Source organism: Hipposideros armiger, unplaced genomic scaffold, assembly GCF_001890085.2.
Source record: "Hipposideros armiger isolate ML-2016 unplaced genomic scaffold, ASM189008v1 scaffold_236, whole genome shotgun sequence".
In the NCBI taxonomy this organism is placed as follows: domain Eukaryota; kingdom Metazoa; phylum Chordata; class Mammalia; order Chiroptera; family Hipposideridae; genus Hipposideros; species Hipposideros armiger.
The window spans coordinates 2441423-2453846 of record NW_017731586.1 but is presented as its reverse complement, the minus strand read 5'-3'; the positions used below and the strand labels follow the sequence as shown (position 1 = coordinate 2453846).

General features: G+C 38.7%; 1 protein-coding gene across 1 annotated transcript in view; it reads left to right on the top strand.

Annotated features, from left to right (window-relative positions):
• Window positions 1–12424, top strand: part of MAGI2 (membrane associated guanylate kinase, WW and PDZ domain containing 2) — a 318539-nt gene that overhangs the window by 65806 nt on the left and 240309 nt on the right. The window contains exon 4 of the mRNA XM_019655111.1: window positions 9873–10511. Within this exon, the coding sequence (XP_019510656.1) occupies window positions 9873–10511 (639 nt within the window). The remainder of the gene's footprint in view (window positions 1–9872; window positions 10512–12424) is intronic.

The window sequence follows — 12424 nt, the reverse complement described above, 5'->3', positions numbered from 1 at the left end:
GGAGCCATTTATGTAAAAAAGAATCATGTTTGTTCAGGAATACAGTTAATGCTCTTCGTAAATAAACATGCACACTGCTTAGTGTCCATGTAAAATGATGACTCTTACAAGGTACTTCTGTAGCTCAAGTTTTCTTGGGCGCTGTGTGTGGTTGAGCATATATCTGTGATGCATGTGTGTGTCCCTAACACAGGATAGGACAGGGGAACTCTACAATACATTTTTATCTTGCTGTCATAAGCTTTCATATCCTGCTAAGGGATTAAAGATATTTTTATAAATTCTTTTGTTTTTATTTTTTCTAGTGAAATCCTAAGTTCTCTATAGACGCAAAAACCTATTTTCATTATATAGGGTCCTTCTGATAACATATTTGTGGGGTGCTTTTTTTTTCTTTTTGGTTTAAAATTTGATTAATTGTTGTAGAGAAATGACAGATTCACTGACTATTTTACCCTACTGAATTCCTAAAGCGAGCAAGCTATTTAGAAAGCCTCTATTCTTTGGAGCTTTGCAAGAAACAGTCTTTTGTGCTTTCTTTTTGTGTATTTACTTATAGTTTTAATCTAAAGTGTTGTTTAATCTTTGCCAGATCAGCAAATAATCAGTGCCTTTAGATTCTCTTAGAATATATTTTCTTTCTCCTTTCCAAGTAAAATGCATGTATTTAAATATATCTTACCACTCAATGCCAAACACAAAGAAATGTAAATAGATCGTCTGACTAATTCACATCTGCCAGGGAATAATTGTTAGATGCTTGCTGATTAAGGCTATATATATTTTTTTAAACAAGCTTTTGTGGGGTTTTTTTGGTCTTTTGGGTTTTTTTAGATTTTTTTTTAATTGGGGAATTGGGGGGATAGGAACAGTGCTGGGGAATTGGGGGAAGGGGAACAGACAAGTTGCTGTTGTTTTGTTCTTCAGTCTAGTTGTGGAGGACGTTGCTTCACTGGCCCAAGTTGGTACCATCATTGCACTCTTCCCGGGTTTCAGTCGCCGGCTTCTGGATGGCCACTTACTGTGGCTGCTGGCCGCTCACGCTGGCTGCTGGCTACATACGGTAGCCCATGGCAACCCACTGCCACAGGGGCTGCAGCCTACGCCATCGCTGGCAACTCAAGGCAACCCAGCTCCAGGTTGAGCTGTTGTTCAACATCTTAGCTGTCGAGGGCAGTCCACTGGCCCTCATATGTGGGATCCGAACTGGGGCTCTCTGACGTCCCAAGCCAGTTCTTAACCATTGCACCACTCAGCGGGCCCTAACCAAGCTTTTAATTAGGCATCTGCACTGGGTCACAAAGATGAAATTATATATAAAATGTGATTAAGAAGTTTCTCATTCTGTTGAGATATATGTGCCTATGCCAAGACCATGGTATCCTTCTCCCTATAGAAAGATTGTTGGAGTCACTAGCTGCTTTTGTAGAAAATCAAAGAACTTTGGGGTGAGCCCCCAGAGGACTGTCACTTACCTATTTAACTGCATCACCAAAATTCCCAGATGCCTTATATGTGTGCACTAGGAGAGCTTCCCACATTCTCACCAGATGTGGGAACTCTTAAAGCTGCTGCACCTTAGAAATGATCTTTTCTGACCTCCCCGTACATGAAAGAAAACTGGGCCAAGAAAAGTTAAATCCCTTACCCAAGATCACACAGCTATTGAAATAATTTATGCTAGAGCTTATGTTTCATGACAGTCACAGCGTTTAGCGAGTACCAGTGCCCTCTCACCTCCCACCTCAGCATCCTCGAAGCCCTCTTCCAAACGGCCTACTTTGGAGGAATTGTAGCAAGTGGACCGAGCTGCTGCTCGGGTTCCCATGTGCAATTATTTGCTTTATTGTTCCTTCCAGCAATTTAGCGAACCAGAAGAATATTGCAGTTTGCCTCCCAATTTTCATATTCAGAAATTAAAGACATTTTACAGCATTCTGACTGATATAATGTGAGGGACACAAAAGAGTCCCCAACTCAAAATAAGTCCTGGACTGTTTGAAATTCTTGCCATTTGTGTTGAAGTCTTGGGTCCAGTTCCTGAATCTCACCTAATGTTCAATGTGACTTTGGAGAAGTCATTTATTATAACTTCTCTTCAGATTAGTTTCCACATGTATAAGGTACAGATAACAATGCCTATTTCATAAGGATTTTGTAAGGATTAGAGAGATGGAATTTGTAAATGCCAGATAAATACTCAGTGTGTTAAAATGGTAGTCACTATGGGCACAGAAATTCCAGAGGCTGTTCATGTGGTTAAATGAATGGAAAGATTATGCTGTCTAGGAGAGTAACACACAGGAGGAAGTAATTAACACTCAACAATAGAAAGTGGTCAGAAAGATGGTCAAGAATGTGAAGCTGGCCTCAAAGTGTGACTTTAGTGGGGACTTTGGTTTGTTAGTGGGGACAAAGGACGGGAGACGCAGGAGGCTGGAAAGAACATAGCATGTGTGGGGCATGGCCCGGAGCTTGGACCAACTGAAGCAGAGAATGTTGAGAAGAGGTAGGAGAGGGTGAAAATGTAGACTGAGCCTTCAATGCTGTGCTAGAGAATTCTGACTCTATTCCCTCTCTCTGGGCAGACACTGATGGATGTTAAACAGAACATCAGAGAGAACGGTCTGGAAGATGGGTTGACAGGAGCAGGTGGAAGGCCATGCCCAGTGCTTCATAGCCAGTGGCACGGATGCCTTTGGCCTGCAGAATACTCACAGTCTCCTGGTTCCTGAGCCAGTCCTGACCAGAAGAGGGAATTGATTAGCAATCCCATGTCCTCCTGGAGGTCAATATGGGGTGAGACTAGGGAACTCCATAATCCCCTGGGATCACTGTTTTCTGCCATATGCTTGGCTTTCCTCTCCTCCTCCCCTAGCCTTTCCTGCTATGACATCAGGAACACAAGCTGAGAGACTATTGTAGGAGTTCACACAATAGATGGTAACGTCCTGTCCTCAGGGGGTGGAAGTAGGAAGAGAGGAAGGAACCAAGTGAAGAGATATCTAGGAAATAGAATCCAAGAGCCTTTGTCTTAGAATGTCAGAGTAAAGAAAACACCTTAGAGATCATCTCATTCAATCCTCTATTTTTATAACATGGTGTCTGACTCATAGAAGTAGTTGAATATAATAAATTTTGAATGAATTAATGAATAAATGAGAGATAAGATCCAGAAATGTGTTGACAGCACTAATTATTGGCATAACAACATAACCCTCCTGACACCTAAATCAGTGATCTCTCCATTATGCCACAGTTGGTCTCCTCAGGTGAAAAAAAAAGAAAAAACATGGTTAAAACATTATCCAAACCTTATTTTAATAGTGCAGCTTGATTCACCTCATTTTCATTCACAATGTCATTCATTATAATAGCACATGAAAATTAATAAAAATTCTTCTGATGAAGGCATTTTGTCCTGCTTCTTAAACCTACCATAACCTAAGTATTTGTTTTTTCATTTCTGCATAATTTGGTGGATGTCTTCAATAATGCTCTCCGCAAGGTAGATATTTAGTCAATAGAACCACGGTAACATTCAGAACCTCCTAGATGGAATCTCCTCCAATTGATAGCTCTTTTTGTAATTTCCACTCTAAGGAGACCATTTAGGAATTTTAGAAAATGCTTTAAGTTATTCTAAAAGAATCATGCTTCTGCCTGTATGAGAACATAAATCAAGGACATAGTCTTGACTTTTAGCAAAAGATATTAGATTTAGGTATAAGGAAAAATTTTGTACCATAAGAAACATAGAGCCCTGTAACAGATTCATCAGGGAACCTAAGAAAATAGAACAAGGGCCCATTTATCCCTTGGATGTTTTATCTCTGGACTTTTCTCACTTTGTGACATAGTTGAAAATATTGCAAGACCCACATGTGTGAATGTTCTAGATTCTACCCAGCACCCCATCGCCATTGCCACACAGTTCCAACATGCCTTTATCCATCTGATCCCTCCACCCTCACCACATTTACTCATATTCGAGTAAGGAACGAGGAATTCAAGGATATTTTCATGAGGCACTAGCCTTCTTTGTTGGGAATGAACATATTCAGTTACAAGGATGAACACGCCTGTCCTCTCAAATTTCTGCAAGCAAACTGCCAAATAATTTAATAAAATTCAACAGTTTCTTTTTAAATATTTGAAATTACAACTATGTCCTCTTTCTCATCCCTAGGATACTTTTACTTTCCAGTCATTATCAGTCATTTGTTAAAATTTTAAAACATGTTTATATATGTAGCATTACCATAAGCTGTACCATTTACAGAACACTTTCACAGGCATCTCTTTCCTATGAGGTAGTAGAACAGCTATTGTTATCTCCCTCTTATAGATAAAGAAACTAAAGTTGATGACTTGCTCAGAGAGCAGCCCAAGGAGACCCAGCTTCAATTCTATTTGTCTGACAGCATAGTCCTTCACCCTGTAGAATAAATTTTACCAAGAGATATTATTTTCAATGTAACTGAGGTGGTGTGGAGCACATCCCCAAAAGTAAATGTCAAAATTTATTATGTTTGTGGGGGTTGTAGAAACGAGTGAAAACGAATATTCAATATTATACAAAAATTACCTATTATAATAAAATTGTATGTTATTTAAAACACAAAATAATGCAAACTTCAGAAAAGAAAAGTCAGTTAAATCTTATCAGCTGGAGAGGAACCAAAAAAAATAATAATTTTTCAGTGTAGAGTGCATGTTATTGGTGGATTGGGAGTAGTCAGTGAAATTTTTTTTTAACTATAAAATCTATTTCATTTTCCTCTGACTAAATGTTTCTGTTCTTTATTCAATGAGAATTTATCCTAAATACCTAAAGAGTTCTCAACATAGAAATGATACTGTATGTATTTTATGCAGAAAACTTGGAACAAGTAGAAAACTCCCACAAAGAAATAAAGTCTAAGAGAAATTTGTAGTCACAAACATGACATAGGAGCAATCAGAGTAGGAATTAATGGAAGATATCTTTGAAGGAGTGAATTCATTGGGATAAAGTTACACATAAAAAAGAGGTGCACTTGAGGGCAGAGGACTAGCAGAATTCAACTAAAAAGGCAAATGCAAGTTGTAAATTGTGAACAGTAAAGATACTCAATAAGTTACTAGAATGGTAACTTATTGGGTTTTGAAGACAAAAATAAGTTGGGAGGACTTTTGGCAAATAGTGTTAAACATTAGGTCTAAAGATTGAGTCGCCTGAACTTCATAGAGGAGATCATAGGATGAGAATGGAGTGTGAAGTAAATTATTCTTGTCTGGTCCAACATGGTGGTTAAGGAAGGTAGATAGCAAGTGGTAAGTGAGGAAGGCTGGAAAGGAAGAGAATCTTCCACAGTGACTCAAAGAATGTGGGGACAGAGAAAAGAGGTATAAAAACAAACCCATTTTCAACACAGCTTTATGAAGAAAGCCCTATTGTATCCAAAACAATGAAGTGTCTAAGAGGTATCCGATATTACATTTTGATTTCCATGACTAAGAAAAAAGCCAGTTATCTTAGAACATTTTCCCAGACAGGCCAGCAGTTTTAAACCTCGTGCTTCATCAGCCTCACTCTCCTTCACTTACACTTTGAAATTCGATAATTAGGAATCAAGTCATTAGGAGACTAGCCCTATGGGGACACCAAGGTCATTGGTCACACCAAAGTTGACCAATAAGCTTGAGGTCAGTAGCCCTAGAACCATTTGACCTCGATATGGCCTGCAATGAATGGCCATATAGGAAACAGTGTAACCTTGCCAGGCAATGTGGCAACGAAAATGTGTGCTTGGGTTTCAAAAGAAATGCATCATCTTATTTTTATGGAGAACCTTTCTTTGGTTTTCATGAGCTTGATCTCATTCTCACAGTAGGCTTGTGAAATAGGAAATGGAAGAGATATTTTAATTCCCATTTTATAAAAGAATACATGGAGAGATAGAGATCAAATGACTTTTCCAATTCTGCTTCTTAAGTAGGCCAATGGGGTTGGATCTCGGGCCAATTTTCCTAATGACATCCCCTTCTGTGCTCTTAAGCCCAGTCTATCCCAGGACTTGGCATGGCACCATCAGATGACATATACCAGGTGGCTCATATTTTTATTTCACAACATGTAAATGACATTCATACAGCACAGTCTATAAATATCCTACCCAATCAGTTCTATCTGAACAAGCAAATGCAACAATTTTGGCACGACACATGTTTAGACATCTATATATTTTTTTAAAGTGAGCAGCTAAATACTGTCAAGGTGTAAGAGAGTTTTAACTGTGACAACTGATCACTCGTCTTTTACATTCAGAAATCTTCTGCATAGCTCCACAAAGATATTATAAGGTCCTTTGTCACTCGCATGCATGATGACTTGAAAAATTGCTCTGAGTGGAAAATATCCACAAATTATAAAAGGCAGTCTTACTAAGAACCACAAATAGTTCTCATTCTGTTTCTAAATAGCAAGATCACATTAAAACTCAAAAATAGGTAACTTTAATCACTATAATTCAAATAACTACTCTTTAGACCTGGCAGGGAACCTTGAGAGCTTTGGATGTTACCCTTAGTACTTTTTTCCCTATGAATTCCTGGCATTAGTGGAGGAAGGCTAACGCATGCTTGGGGGCTGGGGAGTTGTTAACAGTGATTAAAGTTAGGGAGAACCTTAGAGGAAATTGGCTTTTGTTACCTTCCTGCCATTGACTTGCCCACTCAGGAACCAATCAATACTCATCCTTGATTATGACAGTGGTGGGAATATCTTGGTGTGACTGTCCTGATTTTATAGAAGGATGTAACCAAGGACAGATAATAATTCCTGAAATAGCAATTGTCCTTTGCATAACAATTTATAGTTTACAAACCCCGTCACCTGCATGATCTCATTTGTTATTTCCCATAGAACAATAAGTTGCTATCATTGTTCCTCATTACTTTTCAAGAATCTGAGTCACAGAGGATTTAAGTTAGTTTTGAAAGTCACACAGCTAGTAAGTGATGGAGCTGGAAATAAGACCAAAGTTGTGTAACTCCCCATCCCATGTAATGTCCACACACCATGCTGTGTCAGATCAGAAATGGAGATGGGCAGAAAAAAAAAAACAACTAACCAAACAAGAAGAATGGGGAAATGAAAGGTGCTGAAAAGAAAACCCAAATGACCAATAAACATATGAAAAGATGCTCACCCTCACTAGCAATCTGGGAGATGCAAATTACAACCATGATCACACCCATTAGATTAGCAAAAATTAAAAGTTTGAGAATGCCAAGTACTGCATCAGATGGGAAGCAATGAAAATTCTGATACGTTACCAATGGGAATGTAAATTGATTTGACCTATTTTGTCAGCCATGTGCCATCTAACAAAGGTGAAAATGCACATGGCCTATGCCCAGCAATTCTATGCCAAGGGACATACCTCAGAAAAGCTCTCCATATGTGCACAAGGGCCATGGAAAGAGGGCCGTAGCAGAGTTATCTTTAACCAAAACTTCACGAGAACCCATGAACAGAAGAACGGATAGGTAATAATAAATAGAGATGTAGTCAGTCATCCAATAGATGCTATGTTGCCATGAAAATTAATGAACTTGAGGTACAGGTATCAAAATAGATAAACATCACAAATAACATTTTGAGGGCAATTACAGAAAGATAATATCATATCATTTACAAAAGGTTTAAAATACGCAAAAACATATTTTAGGGATATTATGTAGGGACTACATATTATTTAGGGATATTATTTATGGGTACCTAGATATGTCACAGAAACATAAACTATAATGTGAACAACAAACATCAAATGCATGACAACGGTTGCCGTTGGAAAAGGCCGGAAGGGAAGCAGGTGGGAGAGGGGTGCTCTTCAGGGCTCTTCAGCTAAGGTGAGAATGTTCTAATCATTAAGCTAGATGGTAGGCAGTACACAGGTATTCATTATTTTTTCAACTTTTTAATGTGTGAAATATATATGATAACTTTAAAAACAGAAGAGGCAGCAGGAGAAGGAAAAATGTTTGTCTGGATCAGTTCCTGCTCTGGGGGGATGACCAGAACCAGTTGAAAATGTTGCTGAAGATCCCAGCTGCCCCATTCTAATGAGGAATCATAGCAGAGGGTGCCCCTCCCTGTTCAGTCCTGGGTCCTGGTCCAATGTCCAGCCATTATTCCAGCACCCTCTCTGGTGCACATAATTGAAAAGTGAAGTTCCGTGTAACCAGTCACATAGCCTGTGATATCTTCTAGAATCAGACCTAACCTGGATCCCTGAAAATGCTGTTTGGCTCTTTTGTCTCTTTATCTTTAGCACTTTTAAGCAATTCTCTGGTATTTGGGGAAAGTGAGTGTTAACCAAGTCTATATTGGTGAGGGCATTTTACTCAGGAGTGTTTTATTCATAGAATCACTTATTTTTAAGTGCATTTTGTGGAGAAATTGTTTTATAGCAGACACCTAAGAAAGACCAGGAAAGTATTTAACTCTGGATGTTTAGCTCTGTTTTTCATTTTGGATGTTTGCAATTTTGATGGGCAAGGATGTCTCCAACGAAATCCCTTGTCATTTACACTACCCGGTTCAAAGTGATCCTGATAAATTAATGTCTCTTGAGGTACTCATTTGACAAGCTGTGCAAGCACGTCTTTTTGTTCCTCACATACTCCTCAGCACAGTCAGGCATGATCTCAATTTGCAAGTTCAACTCTCTAACGTTATGGGTTTTGAGGATAAAAATATGAATCCATGATAGAACAGCTCTCCAAAAATAAATTTGCTATTCAGACATAATTGAGTTTTTAAACAATTATCTCAAACAAACATATTTTCCTGTGTTTTAAGGAGGAAATAATTGTTTTTCTGAATATATTTTAGAGTGAATAATTTGCATTCAGGGCATTTTTAATATCATAAAGTTAACTTCTAACCAGTGGACTTGTGTAACTCTATGAAAATTCATTGGGAAGATAGGACAAATGCCTTTTTTGAAAAGATCTGCACACATATCAATTTATCTAAGATCAGAGGATAAGTCTATGGCAGCTTCCTGTTTGAAAGCAAAGGTCCCAAATCCCCTCCATCCTATTTTAGCAACAATAACATTACTAATGTTCCACATTTATTGGGCACTCACCATCTGTTAGGCACTGTACCAAGCACTTTTTCTGTATTATGTCATTTCATCCTCACAACTTCACAAATGAAGCTCAAAGCAGGTAAGTCACTTGCACAATATGATGTGTCTGCTAGGTATTTAGAGTCAGGATATGGACGCAGATCCCTGATCCCAAAACCTGTGCTCTTGACCTTTACTTGTATATACCTGGAAACTTTGCGATTACACCTTGCTGTAGACAGAGAAAATAAATGGGCAAAATATTTTCCTCTCCCATAAAAAAGAAAAAAAGCAGTTGAATTAGACAAGTGATTAAAAATAAATGTACTGGGGCTCGAAATTTTCATCCAGAACTCCTGACCACCACTTCTCAATAGTTCGAAAATTTTATTAACTGAAATACAGTAAAGATGCACACGAAAAAGAAGCATAGAATGAATGCTTCTTTAAGATACAAATTCTTCTCAACTTTTCTTTCTGACTTTTTCTTTCTGAATATGAGGTTGTTTCTGAACTTCAGTAATAATCATGTAGCATTTTTTTCAGCATTTGATCAGTGTATTTGTTGGCAGACCTGTTGTAACCTTGAAGCACCTACAGTAAATTTAAACGTTATCCTAATTGATCTCCTCACTGCTTACTGAGAAACAGAGCACCGCTTTCACTCATCTCATAAATAATTCCACTTCTGTAAGTCAACGATAATTGACCTTCCCTCACGTTGTCAATCTCTTTCTTTTTTCCTTGCAGGTGATGTCATTGTCTATATTAATGAAGTGTGTGTCCTTGGACACACTCATGCAGATGTAGTCAAGCTTTTCCAGTCTGTTCCTATTGGTCAGAGTGTCAGCCTGGTGTTGTGTCGTGGCTACCCTTTGCCCTTTGATCCTGAAGACCCTGCTAACAGCATGGTGCCACCCCTTGCAATAATGGAGAGGCCACCGCCAGTGATGGTCAATGGAAGACATAACTATGAAACATATTTGGAATACATTTCTCGGACCTCACAGTCAGTTCCGGATATAACAGATCGGCCCCCTCATTCTTTGCACTCCATGCCAGCTGATGGCCAGCTAGATGGCACGTATCCACCACCTGTCCATGACGACAATGTGTCTATGGCTTCGTCTGGAGCCACCCAAGCTGAACTTATGACCTTAACCATTGTGAAAGGTGCCCAGGGCTTTGGCTTCACGATTGCCGACAGTCCTACAGGACAGCGGGTGAAACAAATACTTGACATTCAGGGATGCCCTGGCCTGTGTGAGGGCGACCTCATTGTTGAGATCAACCAGCAGAATGTACAGAACCTGAGCCATACGGAAGTAGTGGATATACTGAAGGACTGCCCCATCGGAAGCGAGACTTCTTTGATTATCCATCGAGGAGGTAAGATAAACACTGGCTCAGCGATTAAATGTGCAGGTAAAGTAGTAAGACCTTTTCAATACGCTTGCAGAAATGGAAGTTTCCCTGCACTTGAATGAAATCATACCTTACAAAATGAAGTTTAAGAGAGTAAAAGAGAAAAACATGAGTCCAGGAAGCTGTGTTTTTTTTAAATTTTGAGAATATATATTTTCCTATACTGTATTAAATACAACAAAAAACTGCTTTCAGTCTTACAAATTTATATCACTATGACCTCAGAGGGTAAAGAATGGATCCCCAAGTATGAATGCGTAGTCCAAAAGTTCGTTAACTTATCAGTTGTGGAAACCTCAGACTGGTTTCTCATTGACTTAATTAAAAAACCTGATTTTTCCAAAGGAATTAGTGCTCTGGGATGTGCTTAGGAAGCCAGGCTAGCACAGGAAGCTGGTTCACCCCCTTCCAAGGGAAAGTGTCATCTTGATAATTCCCATAAAGACCAGTGGGAGCTGTGCCACCATAGGAAAATCTTTTCAGAGTTGAACAGGGCTGCCCAGGACACTTCTTCCATGACTATAGGGACTGCTCCAGCAGAAATTACCCATAGAGCCTTCCATGACCTGAGAAGAAAGCTATGGGACAGGGTGAGGGCTGAAGTTCTGAGCTGCATATTCTGGGTGACATATGGAAACAGGAGCAATGAAGAGTATGGTGGGAGCTCTGAGCCCTAGATATCTGGATATTTTTTCCCTTCTGCCTTTGTGGTGGGGAAGGGGTGGGGCTAAGCAGAGGGCCCCTGCTCCATGTCTCTGCTACTTTGCTCTTGATTATCAGTGAAACTTTGAGGGAGAAAAAGGAAGGGAAGGCCACAGATAGAGAAATTACTTGAAAACAGAGTATAAATAAAAAAAGCTCAGTCTAAGTTCTGGTTTCTCCTTATAAGTTTTGGGACTTAAAAAGTCCATGAGCCGCAGATGTGCCATCTGTTATACTGGGAAAATATTACCTAACCTGAGGGTAGTGTTCTTAGTACTGAATGGCCTACACTAGGTGCTCATTAAATGTCTTCTGGGTCTAAATCTGCACTGAAGCTGCAGCAGGGATAGGTTAGAAGGAGCAATACACCCTGGTATTGCAATGTGTTTACAACATAAGACAAGCACAAGGTATATCTACTCCACCATCTTGGGTAATTTTGCGTCTCAGGGTTTTTGTTTGTTTTGTTTTTGTTTTTGTTTTGTTTACTATCATATTTTACTATTGAAGTTATAGCAGGTTTCATAAAAGCAATCAATTGCTTTTCTTCTCCCTCTGCTCTAAAATAAATTAAGTAACACTGAAATTATTTGTTACTTAAAGGTATAACATAATACACCTTTGAAATTATCTAGTTCTGATGGTTGGGTTAGGTTTTTGGTTTGGTTTGCTGGGGAAGAGATGCCCTTTAACAACCCTCTCAATTTCTTCCAGAGTAATTAATCGTCTCAGAGTTTCTGTCTTGCCTGACCTCAGATTTTATCATTTATATTATCCTAACAAATTTCCTCTTTTGGTCATGTTTCCAAATGTGTTTAAATATAGTTAAAGCAAGTATTCTCCAATTTTTTTCTTTCATTTTCTACTTTACCTAAGCATATTTCTGTTATGCTCACTACTTATTGGTGATATTTTTTTTATTAGGTTGACTAATAGTTTTTCTATTTCAATGGATCAGGAAACATACTTGTTTATTCAAAAATAATTTGTTGGCCAATGCTCAAACTAGTATGAAATAGGGAATCATTATACTTTCTGCCCAAGGAGGCTATTTTATTTTATTTTATTTTATTTTATTTTATTTTATTGTTAGTTTCAGGTGTACAGAACAATACAATAGTTACCCTTTTCACCCTCACCAGGTAACAACCCCCCTCCCCCATCTATTGCCCTCC